General features: G+C 35.3%; 1 protein-coding gene across 4 annotated transcripts in view; it reads left to right on the top strand.

The window, feature by feature from the left end:
• LOC129943330 (uncharacterized) overlaps positions 1-20,441 on the top strand; it is a 371,384-nt gene that overhangs the window by 318,484 nt on the left and 32,459 nt on the right. For all 4 annotated transcript variants that reach the window (XM_056052677.1, XM_056052678.1, XM_056052679.1 and 1 more), the window contains 3 exons: positions 10,507-10,712; positions 10,810-10,991; positions 11,131-11,566. In XM_056052677.1, the coding sequence (XP_055908652.1) occupies positions 10,507-10,712; positions 10,810-10,991; positions 11,131-11,566 (824 nt within the window). The remainder of the gene's footprint in view (positions 1-10,506; positions 10,713-10,809; positions 10,992-11,130; positions 11,567-20,441) is intronic.

Genomic DNA, 20,441 nt, shown 5'->3' with positions numbered 1-20,441 from the left:
GTCTGTAAGAGTTGTACTCTGTTTGAAGAAATAAACTAAACTAAACTAATAGCTTCGACAGAATATTCGTTTCTGAAATAGGTTCCTGAAAACAACTGGTAATTTAGATTGCTGCATATGTTCCGGGACGCTGTTGAAGTTGCCCTGGATAATGTAAGCTTCTAGTAAAATCTACAAACATGCCTCTATACGTGATAGATGAAGTTCATGGGAATGTGCTGTTTCATTCCATTTTTTCAATGGATAGCCGTTTTTTTGCAAAAGTCTTACCATGATACTATCGTGAAGACTTCTTTCACTTCTTTACCTTTATCAAATAATGAAAGTTGTGTTTTAGATTTTGTATGACAGTGGCCTTATACCAGATTTCACATAGATGATATAGTTTGGATTTGAATTATGTAGTCTGAATAAGCGTTTGAAGGAATATCTCTGCATCGTTTTAAACACCTCAAAGAACATGAACCCAAGAACATGTTCACCATAGCACATACATACATGTGTTTATTCTTGCATTAGAAACTCAGTATTTTGACGTGAGATCGGTATCCTAGTTAGAATAGAATAGAATGCTCAAAGCTAGTTTGAATTCACAGCTCTTCTGTTTAGAGTGCTTTTAAAATTTAAGGTTACGTGTAACTAAAACTCCCATTCTTGCTAAACTTCAATACTTCAATGATCACTAAAAATTATTCTTCAGGCTACCTTCTCTTTGTACGCCATTCAAAGATTATCACCTTAGTCTTGCTTATATTAACGCCTAACTCGTATTTCTCACAAAAGTGAAGGAGTTGTCATTAGTACTAGGTCACCAAAATAAAGTAGGACTTTTACTTGTATCTCGACAAACGCTATTTCTCATGGTTGTAAATCAAAAATTTCATCAATAAATAAAGCAAAAAGTAACGTACTTAAAATGCCGCCTTGGGGAACACCTGTCCATGTTTCTAACCATTTTGAGAAATTCTTTCCATCCCTGATGAAACAAGAAAACTAAAGGAGTTCATCAAGCATTTCCGGGAGATTGCTTATGTTGAGAGCTTATACCTTAGAGCTTGTTTATTTATCTTGTCGAAAGCTGCTTAAAAGTCAACGAAATAAGCGTATAATTTTTTTCTCTTCAATTGACTTTCTAGCAATAGTTGTCAACGAAAATATATCGTCAATCGTTGAAAAACCTGCCCAAAACCAACTTGAAGCATGCTTAGACGGTTTCTGTCTTCGATTCATTTTGTAAGCCTTTCATAGAAAATTAAAGTAAGAATCTTTATTGAACTGTTAAAAATAAAAATGAATCCGTAATTTTACAACTTGACACTAAACATTTCGTTTAATTTAAATCAAAAAAATTGATAGAACTATCAAGTTAAAATTTTATTTTTAAACTTGCTCGAAGAGAACTGAAACCAATCAAGCTTTACTCAGTTCGAAGTTTTGATAAAAAACAACTCTTTGGAACTTCGTCATTCTCAAAACTGCTAAAAATGTTTTAAAGTTGTGTTTCTGCTGGGTGCCCTGTCATGCCCTTTCAAAATGTCGTAGCTTGTTTACCTTGAATCAAAGCGGTTTTCGATTAAGGACTTTTCTAGTGAAATTTTGAAGAACACCTACATACTTTTAGTTCTTTAAAGAAATGATGTGTGAATTGTCGAAGTGAAACTATTTATATTTCTTGACATGTGAAGACCTCTAAAGTCCAATTTACAAGTCACAATCAGAAGTCACATTTTAAACAAAATAAAAATCCTTCGAAGAATACTACTAAAAGTTGGTAAAAAATATCTTGGCAACCATTTAAGATATTCGCTTAAAACTAACGTATTCCTATTTAAAGCATTTTAAATTTTTTTTGGAAAATTCCCATTGGGAGCTTTTATAAAAATAATAAAAAATTTATTTTCAACTCAAAAACTTGATAGTAATATTTTTTTTAGTCTTAAGAAATTTCGACAAACGGTTACAAATGAAAGGCATTTTTCATCGGGTCCCAGTCTCTTATTGCATTTCAAATTTTTACAAAATTTTGTACATCTTGAGCCTTTTGTGGAAAGTTGTATTTTTTCAGAGAGATCTTGACTCTTTTTTTGAGTAATTACAAAAAATCAAATTTATCCAAACACGAATGAAATTTTCTACTAATAATAAGTCTACTTTAAAGTCAGTGCCCACTGACCATATTTAAAATTCTTTTAATGAACAATTTTTTTTTCACACTGTTGTCAGATTTTTTTCCGAAATTATTTCAATTCGATTGTCAAGCAGTTAGCCGATCTGATATTTTAACCATCTCATGATTATGACTGGTCCTGACATTTCTGAATTTTTCTCACACACAATTTTAAGATTGTATGAATTTTTTGGACTTTTCCACAAGTGCTCAGTTATTTTAAAGGTTTTGATTTCTACATCAAGTACAAAGGCTCTTAAAGTCAAGGTCTTATTTTTGTAGTTCATATCTCACGTAAAGTGATTTTAAATACATGTTCTTACACATCTTTTAATATATATATGTATAATCCTTAAGAACCCTTCGAAGACAACAGAAATGAGGCTATATAATAATATGAGCAAGAGATAACTGTAAAATTGCAATATTTACCCTGCCATGATGACACTGAGAGAGTATGTTATAAATCACTTGCCATGTCAAAGACCCCAACCATTTCACCTAACAACTTTAGCCATTGGATGCCTTACGTACCTTAACATATGTACGAAGACGAACACAGATGTTTAAGCGGTTATGCTGCAGGTACCTTACAAAAGGCTATGTATCTTCTGATCCAACAAAACGTGTGCTTGATGCTTAGAAATCCCTCCAACACCACCACCAGACCAGACCAAGACTGCTCAGCAAAGAATCAGGAACAGGACTACACGTAGACTGAGACTGAGATTGATGTTATCTGATTTAACGGAATTAAACACCACTGCAGCCAACCCCTGCGACTGACTTATCCTGTTATTCCAGGTCCCTACTATATTCTATCCTTCCTATAGACGACATACTCTTGAGGTAGTGTGGTAATGTGATGTTGGCCACATACCGAGGTAGAAGCTGTTCGGCAAAGACAACTTAATATTTCATATCGGGTCCAAGGAGAGTCCTTTGCATCGGGATCACCAGGATATGCCATGCACTCTCGCAGTCTCTTCAATAAACCAAAGGTGACTTGAGAACGATGTTTTTCCTTAGGTATTCACTTTAACGATATTAATAGTCTTCGACTGGAGTTTATTAATTGCTTCGGATCTTGACAGGAGCCTTGGTCTGGTCTAGTATGTCATAATCAAAGCATTTAAACCATCATTGAGTTAAAGTCACATCATTTACGGCTAAAGGGAGGAGGTACCTAATAAGTCAGGCTCCTGAGTTAAATGGCAATTACATAATTCGACATTTTCTTCCCTTCCCAACAAGGAGCAATAACGTGTAAGCGGGGTGGTGGAAGGGGGAAGAGGAAACATATCTGTCTACAATCGTTGTTTATGTCTCGTGGGTTTATGCTCGTCATGCATCAATCTAACATGACTTGGAGTATCCACCTATTTTGTTCTTAAGCGAGAAAAGTGGATGTCATCGTTCAAAGTAATAACCATAATAAGGTTGTTATTTTTCTTAGTCTTTATTTTCTTTCTCGAGATGTACAAGGATACACAATTTTCTCCTGAGATGCTGATCCTGATGATGATGATGATGATGATGATGATGATGATGATGATGGGGTTGGAAAAATCCAGTCTGCCAGTCTGGATATGACTTTGAGTGACAAATGAGGTTTTTCGATTTTTCAATCGGATTAATTTTGTTCCTTGTTGATTACATGATTCAACGATTTAAGATGAAAATTTTCTTTAGACTTTATATAAGTATGTGCAGGTGTAGGTATAAGGTTTATATTATGGAGTTGAATGCACGGATAACTAAGAGGTGTTATATTGAAATACTAATTGAAGGTGAGTATATATACAATTTTATACTAGGTGAGAGTGCTTAACACCTTTGAGAATTCTGCGAGTCAGATTGTTTAATTAAAAAAGTTTAATTGAAAATGCTTACGTCGGCAGAGGTGGCGGCGTCTCGTCTCAGTCGTAGTCGTAGTTGGTAATTGTAATTATTTTTCAATGGTGTTAATTTGTAAGTATATTTTGAAAAATATAATATACTTAAGGAAGTTTTTAAAGCTTTGTTTTGTTCTTTTTGCTAACGGATTTTTTTTTTTTTATTTTAATTTGACAGACAGTTGTTTTTAAAAAAAAGTTAAAATAAAAACAACGATTTGGTAGGGAAATTTTGAACAGCAATTTATCCTATTTAAGGCGTTTTGTGGGAGTTCCGGGAGAACTTAGGGGTGCTTCCCAGACACAGATATTGCAACGTCGCGGTCGTCAGCATAGGCAATCACCCTAAAACCCTCTGCTTCCAATGATGTAAGTAGGTCGTTTACTCGTAGATCTTTAGGGTTAACATGGGAGGGTTTCCCTGCTTTAGGAATGAAGACTACTTTTACCATTCTCCAGGGATATACGAATCTTCTCAGACAGCCAAGCCGCTCTTAAATCTCTCGCGTCTGTCGCCACAAACTCTCAAACAGTCCACGATTGTCGATCATCTCTGAATGAGATGACGGAACAGTTTAATATTCACCTCATTTGAGTGCCGGGCCACAGAGACATTCCGGGAAATTGCAAAGCCGATGAACTCGCCAAAAACGGAACACCTCTGCCTAATGTAAGACAAAAATATAACATAGTAACTTCACTTGCTACATGCAAATATAATCTCAAACAATATGCTCTAGAATCAACAAATGCTAGGTGGTCACAGAGTACCACCTGCCTAGCAACCAAGCAAATATGACCAAGCATAGACTTGAAATGGTCAAAAGGCTTGATATAGGCTTGAGCAGACAAAGTATAAGCTCTACAATTGGAGTAATAACAGGACACTGTCTCATAGGAAGACATGCTCATGGACGACGAGGAAGAGGAAACGGTCCAACACCTTCTATGTACATGCCCAGCACTCTCCATTAAAAGGAATAACTTTCTCGGTAATCCCTTCTTAGATAACACAAGTGAACTGGCAACGATTGACACAAAACGTCTCTTTAACTTTATTAAAAGTACAAAATGGTTTGTTTAAGTTCATTACTCTCCCATGAGTAACTTCATTAGTGGTATCACAATAGACCTTTGAGGTCTACGTGCGTCAATGACATCTGGACAGCCACTTTAACCTATCCAACCAACCTAACCTAAGTAGATTCCTTTAGTATTGAACAAACACATATGTAGGTATAAATATAAACGGAAAAAAGAGTTATATGAAATTAAATTTTAGCGTTAACGGACGGAACTTTCTGTTGAAATCCATTTCTCGAAGTAAATCGCTTTCAATGCTCAGAAAAAGCTTCGATAGACGGTTTTGTCCCGTCGTGGTTGGAAGGTTATTTTCTATAATTTGCATTTTTGAAAATAAGCTCACTCCAATAAGCTCACTCCAGGAACTATTTTACTACTCAATTCTCCAAGAGAATTTGGTAGTAAAATAGTTCCGGCGATTGGTCTGTTAAACAGACCTTTTCCTTTTTGTATGAGTCAATCAAAGACACGAATTGAACCAACTCTTTACCAAGACTAGGCTCTAAATCATCCGGATACCACTAATGCCTCTGCTGCAGCCTGCAAATTTTCAGCATATTATATCTTCTCAGTGTGATTCAGGAATCCAAATCTCGAACGTACAGCTTCATAGGCATGCAATCTTTCAGTAAGAAAAACGAATAGCTAACTGGTCAATCACTGGGATGAAGGCGAATACTTTATATTTGACCTTGGGTGACAGATTTGCGTCTTGTCCTATCCCGTAATAGAGCGGATTCAACCCCACATTTTTATCAGTATGGGATATTTTTTTGGCTGCTTCCTCGTATTTATCAAAATATTTTCGTTTGAAATGATTTCAATGATTCTAGCGCACGCATTGCCAATTCAAGAGTCATTTTCGGGTCTTGCAACATCTTGTTTGTATCGCTCCAAGATATCGTTCCAAAAATGTTGCAAACAAAGCGGTTTCGAGACCACTCATCTTCTGTAGAAGGTGCGTTGCTTTATTCCTCATGATATTATTTTGCTCTTTTTTGGAAGATATGCTGGTTAGAGCTTCTTCGACTTCCGTTGACAACGGCTTTCGAAGCTTCACAAGACCAACGACAAGACCAACGAGTGTCGCTGAAGTTTTTAAAGACTAAAAATTGACCGCTTTTCTTCTCCTATAATTTCTCAATAGCAATTCAATTGGTTGGGTGTGGCGGCGTTTAGCCGCGGTAGTATGCTGACTCCAGGCCAGCATAGAAGGACACGTCGTCAGTGGGGAGTTTGTCCAAGATATCCATACCATAAAGGTATCTCGGATCCGGGTGTCGTTCTGATTGGTCATCCTTCTCATTAATTGGTTAGGGTGGCTGGTGACTTTGGTGATTATCTTCCTTGGAACTTGTCGAGTGGCTTGATTTCAGCTTCTTCGAAGACTCTACGATTGCTATGGTGCTTCTGTCGTTGACGGTCGAATTGTAGATCAGTGCAAATCCTTAGTATCTTCTTCTTGAAGACTTTAAGTTTTCACATTGCAGGTTTTGATGTGGTGAACCATATCGGAAAACTGTAGGTGATAACCGGTCTTAGCAGTTGTTTGTGTATCAACAGTTTCGTCGGTTCACTAAATCCAGTTTTCTTCTTGAAGAAAGGATGAACTTGGGGGAGTGCGATGTTGGCTTTCGTTATCACAGCCTTAGAGTGTGGGTTGAAGTGCAGCAGCTCATTGAAGTGTATTCCCAGGTATTTGGCGTTCTTCTTGGCTTTAATCCTTGATCCATCCGGGAACGTCAAAACAAGGTTTCGGACCACTGCCAATCTACCGCTGATGTTGTTGGTGACGGGTCTCCGGAAGCATACCAGTTCCGACTTGGAGGTATTTATCCATATTCCCCACTTCTGGTAGTACTCTTAAAGTCTGCTTATGTATGCTTCTACTCTTCGGGTTGCGATCGTAGGAAACATGGACGAATAGGTGAGTGAGTCATCCGCAAACAGCAGGTTCTCACAATCCGTTGGCACTGGTTTGTCAGATGTCATCAGGCTGAAGAGAAACGGTCCAAGTTTCGATCCTTGGGCAACTGCGGCCTTTAAGTCTCTAATGGTTGACTTGCAACTATCTATTTCTACGAAAAAGTTTTTGAATGAAAGAAAATAAAACAACATTTTTATTATTATATGTTGGATATTGAAAATTCGGAGCTTATGGATGAGGGCCTCAATCCATACGCTGTCGACAGCTTTCTCGAAATACAGAAAGCATCCAACTGTATCTCGGTTCCTATTGAGAGCAGCGGTGACGTCGGACTGAAACTTTAGAAGGGGATGGATTGTTGAGTGAGCTTGTCGGAATCCAAACTGCATGTCGGGGATGATGCTATGCTCGTTGTAGAATTTCTTCAGTCTCCTTAAAATGACTTCTTCCACAATTTTGCTGATGTTGTTGAGGAGTGAGACTGGCCTGTAGCTGGAGAACATATTTGTAATGCCTTTCTTCGGAATTGCTGTCTTCCACTTTTTTGAAAGTAGCCCTTCTTGATGCAGTTATTTATGGTAATGGTCATGATTATCATAAAAAACTTGTGGAAGTCTTTTCAGTATATAGTTGGAAATCCTGTCCATTCCAGTTGACTTCTTCGGCTTCAAATTTTTAATGATCTCAATTATCCTCAGGATTGCAGAATTAATGGGTATTAGCTGGTTCAGCGGCTTTACAGTTGTCGTCAAATTGAACTACAATGTTTGGCTGTTGAGTCAACTGGATGGAGGTTTCTATTTCATTCAAGAAGGCTTGGTCGTTTGATGTTTTTGGAGTGAAACTTTGTTCAAAGTGTTTGGAAAAAGCTTCCACTTTGTCATTCGTTGATGTTAGCTCGATGTTGGTGCTCATCATAACTTCCGGTAGTGGTTTTCTCCTACCGATGAGGCGGTTGATTTCCTTGAAGGCATTTGGTCCAGGTTTTATCTCCCTCAATCTCTTTTTGAAGGAGATGTCGTTTTGGTGTCGGATGGATTCTAGGATGATGTTCACACATTTCAGTTCGCTCTTGATAGTCCTCTGATGGATAATCTGGAGCTGCTTTCTCAGCCTTCGTCGGTGGGAGTATAGGTTTTGAACATATTCCGGGAGGTGTTGGTATCTGTTCTTCATTGTCCTGTGGGAGAAATCAAGGAACTGAACTGTCGATCGACAAGAGTTAGCAGCTGCCTATCCCACTGAATTCAGAGAATGACCACAACACGGTACGAACGTCGATAAATGATTTTTCTCCCAAATAAGAGCCTGCATTCCTTTGTATTTGCCACTCATGTTTGTAGCATTGTCATATGATTTTTTACTGATCGTTTGATTGAAGTGAACAAATATGGATCAATGATTTCTATTATTTAAGATTAATAAAATTAAATAATCATGTATGTACAAAGTACTGTTTACTTGTTGGAATTTGAAACAAAAATTTTCGGAAGTTTCTTTCGTGGGGGCCCACTTTTGTGAAGGCCCCTGATCTTTCACCCTGGTTGCCCTCCTCTCAATCCGGTTCTGTTTGTGCCAACTAAAATGTCCTATTTTATATGAATCTTATGATAAATGGACGTAGGTTTTACCAATAGAATGGGTAATTGGAAACTACGATTTCTGACGATCTCGTAAGAGCCTCCTCTTCCACGTGATATGATTATGACGTCGAAATATTATAATTTAGGTTAAAGGAAGTTGGTAATTAACAATATATATCCCTCGCTCGTATGGGTCATTATACTGTCATTAAAAATAATGTTAGTCAAAATTCTGTTAGTTAGGTAAGTTGGCTGAGCGGAACGGAGTTGTTGGTCCATTTTAAAAGCACATCTTAAGGTTTCTCAATGAATCCAATTGGAGTTTCTTACAAAATGAGAGAGATGTAAAAATAAAGTATTGACTAATATTGTGATTAGAACACTGTGTTGCAAATTTGGGGTGAATAAAATAGCTTGAAGCTTGGGTTGAGTTCGTATATGAAGAGATCCGTTTATAGTACACAACCAAACGATGGGTAATTCAAGGTTGAAAGCCCCATTTATTAAAAACTGATTTTTTTGTAAGAGACTAACTTTTTTAACTCTTTCTTGTGTATTACCAGTTTAGTTACTTACTTAGGGTGGCTCTACAGTCCTGTTTGAACAAGGACCTCACCAAACAAACTAAAATCTGGACACTTGTGCTGCGCACCACCTAGTCCACAGTCTTCCTCTACTGTGCTATCCTGTGGGCGTGGATTAGAAGACTATCTGGGCCGCAGCATTGGTTTCCATGCACTCTACGTGGCCCAGCCATCTTAGCTAAGTCTACGTCGCTGAACAGCCCGTAAAGCTCGTCGTTCCATCTTCTTCTCCACTCACCTTTTATGCATACAGGACCGTAGATCACTCGAAGAACTCTTCCCCAAAACGACCCAAGTGCATTTATCCGTCTTTGTCCATGGTTCTGGACCTTATAACAGGACTGGAATGATGAGGGTATTACGAGTATATAGCGATACTTTGGTTGCTCGAGTGAGGTAGTGTTAAGTTGTTTGAAACCTTCATGGTCATCCTGCACAAACGGTTGAGTTTGACAGGGATGTCAAAACAAGACAAATATGTGTCCTTAAAATCGATGCAGAGGTGGTGGGTGAAGTAATGTTAGTATTTGATTGACTGTAGATTTTCCTGGGTCTAAGACCACAACGATAAGGACCCGATATGTAAGTTGTTGACGATGAGCCTTAGACGTTCATATTTTTACCGCATTTAAAGAATTTTGAAATAGAAATAAAATCACCTAGTAACTCAAAAAAAAACTGTTGATACGTTTTCAAAATATAAAATTTGCCAAAATATTGATTAAATACTTTTTACAAAAATGCAAAACATTTTTTAATTAATAAAAATACAAAACCCTAGAGACCTCTCTTAAATATTAAAAAAAAAATAAGAAAATACCTTTAATTTTGTTTTTTAGTTGGAGGCTCCCAAAATATCTTAATTTTTTTAACTAATACGTTATTTTCTTTAAAAGAATCATGCCCAATGTACTTTTTTAATAATAATAATTAAAAGACATTAATATGACAACAATTTCCAGTTCTCTTGAAAACGACTCCAAAAGTGTTAATAAAAATAAACTGTTTGTTCTGAATCAGAAAAAAAAAACTTTTTGAATCACAAAGACATTTTTGATTGAAGTTTTTTAAAAAAAACCATGTAATGAAATCTGAGCATCAAGGGGAGAATTTATATTTTCGGTCTTCAAATATGAATCACTCAATCAATGAATGTTTTCAATTAAATTTCTCTTTTGAGATTTTAGCAAACGCAAATATCTTCATTTGATTTTATTAAAAACAAGATGTAATAATTTAAATTTAACTTTTCCATCCCCATCCACAGAATAAAACTTGAATACTACGAACAGGCATGTGCAGTGGACAGCGTTACGAAAAAATGTGCTGGTCGACCGAGTGGCTGTCGGCAAGCGATGCTTGGTATTTTGGGTACTTCCCTGCGAACAACGTGTGCCTGTCAGGGCACAGACTCCCAATACCTCTACCAATGTGTAGGCTGGCGAAGGCTTCTCTGGATGAATCCGTGTGTCGGTAAATAGTACTTTTTTTTAGCATCCCTTAATTTACAGAAAATAAAAACTCTAACTAAACAGCTTATGTATATTTTACATTTTACTTTCATCAACAGTTGAAGCCCAAAAGGATTTTCATATGAAGCGGTTGGCTGAATTGGGTCTCCTTATAACCACAACAACTACAACAACCACAACAACAACCCTACCACCACCAACAACAACTACCACAAAACAGGTTCCGATGGTCCTTAAAACACCCAAAAAGGCTCTAGTCGAGGTATTCCGGCAACATCCGGTACGAAAATAAATTCAAACAAACACAAAAATTTCATTCGAATTCTGAAAATTCTTTTCCTGCTTCTCTTTTTTCTGTTTTTCTTTTATTTTTAATTTTTCCTTCAATCATTTACACCAACATTCTGCTGTGTTAAAAGACGAAGGCGAAATCAGAGCCAACATCGGTTGAAACCAATTATATCGAACAACCAGATTCAATACCGGAAACATTGTTGCACAGCGGAAATGGAGAGAACGGAAATACGGGAAATGACGATTACCATGGTGGAGGTGGAAGTGGAAGCGCGGGTGGCTCGAATGGCATAAACGGCGATAGTGGTATCAGCAGTGCCAGCAGCAGCACCAATAACGGCAATGGTCGCACCAATGCTGCCAATGGCAGCAAACGAAAAGCGAATGGCAACGGCAATGGTAGTGGCAGTGGCGGTAGCAACGGGCATCATCGCGAAAGAACGGAACCCGAGGAGCCGACCATTGTCATCCTTCCGACAACGACAACGGAGCGTGTAACCACAACAGAGCCAACCACAACGTCCACCACAACAATGATGACCACAACGACACAAGCTCCAAGTAAGTACCGTATAATGAAAATAATGCAAAATAAAACTGTAAAAAATTGAGTTTTAACTCTATGAAATCGGCTCCAGGCTTGCCAAAGTGGGCTATTTTTTTTTCAAAATTTCTGACAAGATATTTACTATGACAACCCAGTAATAGATGGGCTAAAATAGCTCCAGTCTAATTTTAATTAATAATAATATAAACAAAATATATATTTCTATAAAAATCTTAACTTTCTGCCAGATTGAGCAATTTCTTGGAAAGTGGGCTATCTTTTTCCAAAACTTTCGAAACAACATTTGAAATGACAGCCTAATAATGATTGGGCTTTAAGTAGCCCAAATTTAATGTTTGCTTAAAAATTTCTACCAGAATGAGCAAATTTTCAAAGATATTTCTCACAAAATTGCCGAAAAAAACATTTAGTGTGAGTGTCCAGTCTCAATTTTGCTATAAATAGCCCAAATTTAATTTAATCAATCGGGCGATATATTTGTTCATAAGTAAATGATAAAAACTGAGCATATTTTACAGTTTTATTAGATGCCATGTAAAGGAATTGTGTATGGCAAAGTGAGCTATTTTGTTTTGGAAACTGAGCTACTTTTTTTCATAATTGATGACAAAGAACTCACTATGACAGCCCTGCACTGATTGGGCTATAAATAACACAAAAAATGTATATTTAACTTTTTATTGAAATTAGGCTATTATTTGGGCTACTTATTTCCAACTCCGATTATGGTCTACAGAATTTTGAACTTAGAATATCGAGCTTAGTTCATGATATGGCAACCCTTCTCATCTTCTCATGAAAATTTAAAGCCTTATTTGAACTTTATATTGAGGCTATAATTTGCGTGAGTGGTGAGTGTGATTGTGATGCGGTGCAATGGTTGGTGGTGGCGAAAAAAAATCTACATACGAAAAAATAAACCCACAGCGAAAACGAAAACGATTTTCGTGCAATCAGGCTACAAAAGCTTAGGCTTAGCTTTTAATCACATTAGTTTGTCGGGTGTGATTAAAAAGTAATTGCGTGAGCTCTGAGAAATAAGCTGATTAAAAGCAGGCAAGTAGGTGGCTTCATCGTTGCTCGGCGGGTTAGGTTAGACGACTATATGGATAGTCAGGAGTCAGGACAGAGGATTAATACGAATGGTTAGAGTGCAATCAATCAAGTAAAGCTAAGGTTGGTATGGGTCTGATGTTATGGGTATACCTTCTCCACTTCACTTCCAAACGCAACTGATTGCAATCAAGTTGAAATTTCCGGTTGAAGGTTTACGTACATAACTATGTATGATGTGTTTGTATCGTGTCGGTATCGGAAGTCTTGAAAGTAAAAAGTTAAAAAAGGGAGCAAGGATTAAGTGGTGGACCCTTGACATTTTATTGTTTTTTTTTTATTTTTTATAATACGAACATACATTTTGTGACTGGAAAACGCGAGCTTTCACTCCAGATAATTTCTTATTATAATTTTTTTTAAAAAGTAAACGAAAATTGTTTCATAACAAGAAAATTGTTTCAAAACAAAAGGAAAACATGACATTACCTTTAGAATGATTTGAAAGAACGAAGAATTAAATTTCTAACTTTTGGTTTTAGTTAGTTATAAATTAAACTAACAGCTATATTATTCATCTTAAGAAAATATATATATTAATTGTAATAACATAATTAAATATTGATTCATTACAAACACGCTCATAAAACTGAGTTCCTTCAGAACTGAAGGGTTTTTCAACTGGCGTGGGTAGATCTTGGCGCCCCGTGGCGGCCATTTGTTTTGGTGACATCTGCCAAATCTTTTGTCTATTATTCATTTGTTTATGCCCTACCATCAGGGCAAGTTACACGATTGAATAGCGCCTTTAACAGAGCAAACACCACGATTGACATTTTGCATAAACGATTTGAGGGTAAGGTTATCTCTCGCAGGGGTGATGTAAGTTGGCGAAAAGTTAATGCGATTTGACCCTGCAAGACTTTTTCTTGTGGAATTTCTTGAAGTCGCAGGTCTATGCAAATAAACCACAATCGACTAATGCCCTTAAGGTGAACATAACATAGGCCATAGCTCAAATTAAGCCGGATCTATGCGGAAGATTCATCGAAAATTGGACCACTCGGATCAGTGCCACCGTAAGAAGCCAAATCAAGAATATAATTTAAACATAATGACTTGGGTCTCATTTAAGTTTTTGCCCAGTGTTAAAAACAAACTGGAATTACAAGAATCATCTGAGAGAGATGTTTTACAAAACATTAAAAGAGAAATATAAAATAATTGCTAAATCGATTTTACAGCCATTCGAAGTTTCACAGGCATTAATGAGAAGTTATTTTAGTGGGTTCCTTTCTTTTAATTTAAGGGATGTCTATTTTATTTCTAAGAGAAACTAGGATGCGACCCACACTGAAAACCTCCTATCCCATCTGTCGATTTTTATTGTTTAAAAGTTTGCAGGTTTTCGTGTTTAGTTAAAAAAGTTGTCAGTCGATTTATTCTTACAAATTTTTAAATTACCAACAATATTTTTCATACAAAGAAAAAGTTAAGATTGAAAATATAGTTTTATTAAATAGATTTTTAGTCAAATTTTTAACTTCCCATATGAAGAAATTTTACCAAATGTTGAAAACAATATTTCTTATAAGATAAAATTAGTTTGAAGAAAATATTTAAAATTTTTGAAGAGATATTTGAGTCGAAAATCAATTTTTACCTACTTTTATACGTTTTTTTTTAGGTGTTTATTTTTTGTAATAAAAACTGTCAATTCAATTTTTCTCAAAATTTTATCAGATGTCAAAAACATTATTCTTCGTTGCACACAATTGTTTTAGAGATGAAATCGTATTTCAGTCGTAAAATTTTGGAGGTGACAAATTTTTTTTTTCAGTTTTATTGATTTAGAAAAAAAACCGTTATATTGATTTTGTTCAAAAAATATACCTATTTGGTATCACGTTACAATATATCATATAAAATTTAATTCAAGTCTCTAACGTTTTTGGTTCGTAAGATAATTAGGGTTAACCAAAATGTTCACCTTTTTTTCAAACTGCTATGGTGAAAAAACCACCCACGCAATTTACTTGAGAGCCATTTTTGCATTTTTCTGCCTTATTATCTGTATAACAAAATTTATTTGAAGTCGATATCTCTTCTGGTTCTTGAGCTATGGACGACGGAAAAAAACGTCACGAACGTACGGACGTACGGACGTACAAACGTACGTACACACACACGCACAGACATCTTTCTAAAAGTCTTTTATTTCGACTCTAGGGACCTTGAAACGTCGAGAAATGTCAAAATTTTCAATTCAAACGAATCGCCAGTTTTTTAAAAAAAAATCATTACTCAAAGTTGGTAAACATTGAATATCGATTCAAATATCTTTTGAAAAACTTGAAATTTAGGCTGCAAACTTTTTTTATCTTATAAGAAATATTGATTTCAACATTCTGAAAAATGTTGAGAAAAATCTTTTCAAAACTTTTAGATATTAGCTTTAGTTACTTGTATCTTTCAATAAATATTGTTGTCAACATTCAGTAAGACTTTGAAAAAAATCGAATCTACAGTTTTTTTTACAAAAAATTAAAAACCGAAAAAAAATTAGCAAAAGTTGGTAAAAATTGATTCTCGACTCAAATATCTTTTCAAAAATTTAAGATAATAGCTTCAAACTAATTTTTACTTATAAAAAATGTTGTTTTCAACATTAGGACAAATTTTGAGAACAATTGAATTGACAGTCTTTTTTTACAAAAAATAAAAAACAAAAAAAAAAAATGTTGGTTGTATTCAATTGAGTGGCAAAAGCGAGGCTTACCTCATGCTCACATTTTAATTTGGCTCGATGTTAAAATTCGTCCAGAAGAAATGGATCAAATTATTTCAGCCGAAATTCCAGTTTCATCAATTGATCAAGAATTATTTGACATTATTACAAGTCATATGATTCACGGGCCGTGTGGTGCTTTTAATATGACTTCGCCATGCATGGAAAATGGGAAATGTAAAAAACAAATTCCTAAGAAATTCACGAATGATACTATTACTGATGTCGATGGTTTCAATTCAATTTAATTTCAAATTTCTTTATTCTTATTAACAAAAAAACTACATGGTAATCCTTAATAACTTATATATAAATAAGAATAGTTAGTGCCATAATTTATTTAAGAAAAAAATAGTGTAAATGGCACATCTAATTAATACATTGTTTGTGTGGGGTGTACAATTAAAGGTTATTACAATTAAACATTATTATTAAACATTATTATTCATCAACAGAATTCAATACAAAAATAAACAGAATTAAAGAAACAATTCAGAGACAAGGTTAGTTAAATTGCAAATTAAATTAGCATTTCGATAGCATGATGATCCAAATCAAGAAGCCATATTTTTATTTTTTTCAAAAATTTCTTATATTGCGAATGTTAACCGGTAGTGTATTAAACAGTTATCCGTTGTATCGACGTAGAAACGCCGATAATGGTGGTCACACATTTAAATAAGAACGTCAAATTCTAACCAATTAGAAATTGACAATCAATGGGTGGTACCGTACTCACCACTGCTCTCAAAAACATACAAGGCTCATACTAATGTAGAGCTTTGTAGTTCAATTAAATGCATTAAGTAAATTTGCAAGTACGTCAATAAGGGCATGATTTAGCCATGTTTGGAGTACAAAACATAAATGAAAATGACGAAATAGCACGATACCAAATGGGCAGATACATAAGCAGCAATTAAGCTATTTGGCGTATACTTAGTTTTCCCATACACCACAGAGAAGCATCTATCCAACATCTTGCGGTGCATCTTGAAAATGGTCAATGTCTATATTTCACTGAAGAGAATGTTTTTCAAAGAGCATTTGAACCACCAAAAACGACGTTAACTGGATTTTTCGTACTTTGTCAAAAACTGATGCCTTTGGCCAATTCGCAAGAACATTATTGTATACCGATATTCTATGCTATTTTACATGGAACATGTCAACTAAAAAATGGGAACCACGTAAAAAAGGAGAACCACATCCTTTTATAGCAGGCATATTTAAAGCTAAGACACTGGGGCGACTTTATACGGTGCATCCAAAACAAAGTGAATGCTTCTGATGATTTAAACAGTAATGACAGACTTTTTGGTGGAGCTATTCTACTATTGCCTGGTGATTTTCAGCAAACATTGCCAGTGATTCCACGCTCTACTTTTGCTGATGAAATCAATGGATGTTTAAAACAATCATTTTTATGGAGAAACGTCGAAACACTAAGGTTAACAAAAAATATTCGAGTACAACTCCAAAATGATCCGACAGCACGAGGATTTTCTCAGCAACTATTAGATATTGGAAACGGTGAAGTGGAATTTATTCAAGTTAACCAATGCATAAGATTGCCAGACAATTTCTGTACTGTTGTTGAAACTAAAAATGATCTGATCGAGAGTGTCTTCCCAGATATAATAAATAACTATCTAAATCACAATTGGCTCAGTAATCGTTTTTTTTGGCAGCGTAAAATGTGGATGTAGATCTAATTAACCTGATACAACAATTATTACCAGGCGATATTATGTCGTTTAAGTCAATCAACGGTAATGTCGATGAAGACGAGGCAATGAATTTTTGAATTCTTTAGACATATCAGGAATGCCACCACACAATCTTCGGTTAAAAATTGGATTACCGATTATTCTTCTGCGTAATTTGAACCACCCTAAACTATGCAACGGTACACGTTTGGTAATCAAAAAAATCACCGGAAATGTTCTCGAAGCAACTATTTTGGCAGGAAAGTTTAAAGGAGAAATCGTACTGTTACCACGCATTCCAATGATACCGTCAGATTCTCCAATACCTTTAAAAAAACTGCAATTTCCTATCCGTTTAGCTTTCGCAATGACTATTAACAAATCACAAGGACATACAAAATGTCTATTTTCCTTCCTTAATTACTCAGCCACAGCAACGCATGGTCGAGTCTGCTAGTATATAATATAAAATTTAATTCAAGTCTCTAGAGTTTTTGGTTTATGAGATATTAAAATCAAAATGTGCACCCTTTTTTAACTGCTTTTATAAAAAAACCTTTCTGCCTTATTATCTGTATGACAAAATTTATTTGAAGTCTTCTGGTTCCTGAGCTATGGACGACGAAAAAATGTTGCGATTGTACGGCCTTACGGACGTACGTACGTCGAGAAATGTCAAAATTTTCAATTTTTCAAATCGGACCTATTACAATAACTTCCTGTGGGAAGTTAAAAATACTTTTATTTGGAATCGATGAAGCTCATCTTGGTTTAATTAGAAATTTTACTTTCTAACTGTTCAATTCAATGTGGTATTCCCTTCCTTACAATCATAAACGATTTTTTGTCTGTAACTTTTAATCCAGTACCCTCAGCTTTTATATTAGTTTTAAGACTCACACCATTGTCCTTTTGGATGTGGAACTTGAACATAAACAAGAGTGTATGACAGACTCAATAAATTCAGATTTTGATAGTTTTGTTTCATGAGGATGTATTTACCAGTAGAATGAGAAAACCATATTTTTTTCTCCAAATATGCAAAAAAGTTTTTACCTCTTCTAATCTGGCGTTAGTAATCCCTAAAGCTTTCAATAATCCATAACTTTAAAATTCTCAAAATAACTTACTTATTTACTTAAGGTAAGAGCTAAGGCCTTACCCAAAAACTACTCCATCCAGCTCGGTCCCTAGTTAGATGTCTAAGCTTGTTCACTCCAAGTTGGGTTAGGTTACTTTCCACTTGTGGTGTGCGCCACCTGATCCTCGGTCTTTCTCTACTGCGCTGTCCTGTATAGGACCTTAGTACACGTGAAGAACTTTTTCCTAAAACGACTAAAGGTGCTTTCATCCGTTTTTATTATATTCCATGTTTCTGCACGGTATAGCAGGACTGGGATGATGAGGGTCTTAAAAAGCGAAATCTTTGCCGTTCGATAGAGGCCTTTTGTATTCAATTGCTTTCTTAGGCCAAAGAAACGGTGGTTAGCAAGAATAATTCTTCACTTGAACTCAGCACTGGTGTTGTGTTTTGTGTTTAAAGGCAAAGTTTTTAACTCACTCAAAGTTACGTCTGTCGATGTTGGCTTTTTGACCGAGACGTATGTAGATGTTGTAGGTCCTTTCTTGATGACAGCATATACTTTATTGTTTTGATTTAATTAACTGTTAAGGACATTTTTGCAGCCTCTGCCTCAATGCTCGCAAAAGCCCCATTGTCATCACGCTGAGTTCTTACAATTATTTCAATGTCATTAGTAGGTGTTGGTACTTGGATAGACTTTTGAAAGATAATGCTTCTAGTGTTGAAGTGGAAGCTCTGCACTATTCTTTCAAGTACAATGTAAAAGGAATCGCATGAAAGCGCACCACCGCTTTTAAGTTTACATTCGTGGTTTAAGACCACAATGATAAAGACCTATCAGGTTGTTGACGATGGGCTTTAGACGTTTACATATTACGGCAAAGAAGAATTTTTAAGCGATGTTAAGGGAACTTACTCCTCTATAGCTGCTTCAGTTTAGAGGGTCTCCTTTTTAAAGTATCGGGCAAACAATATTGAGCGTTTATTCATCGAGCATGCATTTCAGAAACTAATGTCCGCGTGTCTTCGATTATCTTCCCTATATTCGTAAACTAGTTTTTGTAAGTAACTTCAAATCTATGATGATAGTATCCTTAGCTTTGTATATTAGTTCTTAGGGTCAGGCCCTCTTCGTTTTCTTCAAAGATACAAACATTTTTATCTGTTCTAATTCGGCTTTAATTTTCAAAACCATAACACAACAATTCTGAAATTTAAAAGGGTCTTCCAAAATTCAGAAGAGTGTTCTAAAATTATAAATACAGTTTAATTAATCTTACATGTTGGCATCTGGCTGGTAGAAGAATACAATTTTTGGCAATGCAATCATTATACATTCAATTTAAATTTAAGATTGTATTCATTGAATTTACCTAAAGATTCAATTCAAATTTTGCATTTATACGAACGTTAGAAAGACTGCAATCATTTTTGACTGCAATTAATTGATTACAATCATTTGAGACTTCACGTTTTCTTTGTATTTACCATTGCAGACATTAAAATAATTAGAGAAAACATTATTTCAATCTTTTTAAAGACAAACGATTATTGATTTAAAAATTTGAAATCAAAATATCTAAATGAATTTAATGAATGCAATCTTTTTATTGAAGTCATAAAAGATTGGAGTCCTAAAAGATTGTATTCTTTTACAAATCTAGTTAGCATAGGTACCATTGGAATGTCGAATAATACAAATTTGTTTGAAAAAGGTCACGCGGTCACGAATTTCAATTTACCTCCAAACAAACATCCACTTATTCAAATGTTAACTAGAAAAACATTTAGACTTGGAAAATTTTGAATGCATATTTAATTTTTTCCGTAATAATTAGTTTGATAAGGTTTAAAGAAGAATAGTCAGTAAGTATGGCTTAGAATTCAAAATTTACATTTACAAGATTAAAGTACCTGTAGTTTCATGCTCCTGATATTCAAATCTCTCAAAAGGTTTACCTAATTAAAGGACAAACACTCCCAAACCCAATTCAATTTTCTTTGTGTCATACTTGAGTGAAAGGAAAAAATTAACCTGACTTTTAAAAAACAACCCCTTTAACCCTAATTCTCTGTATCTTTTTGCCTTTGGTATATATTTTCTTTAACTGGATGATGATGAAGATGATGGTCCCCAACGGGTTTTCCGGTCAGCAAATTTGAATGACAGAAGAATTCTCTAAGGTTTCATCGAGCCAGACACTCTGCATACTGCAATACTCTGATTACATTGT

This window comes from Eupeodes corollae, chromosome 1, assembly GCF_945859685.1.
Source record: "Eupeodes corollae chromosome 1, idEupCoro1.1, whole genome shotgun sequence".
Taxonomy (NCBI): Eukaryota; Metazoa; Arthropoda; class Insecta; order Diptera; family Syrphidae; genus Eupeodes; species Eupeodes corollae.
Note: the sequence above shows the minus strand (reverse complement) of the source record. Positions and strands in the feature narration are given on the sequence as shown.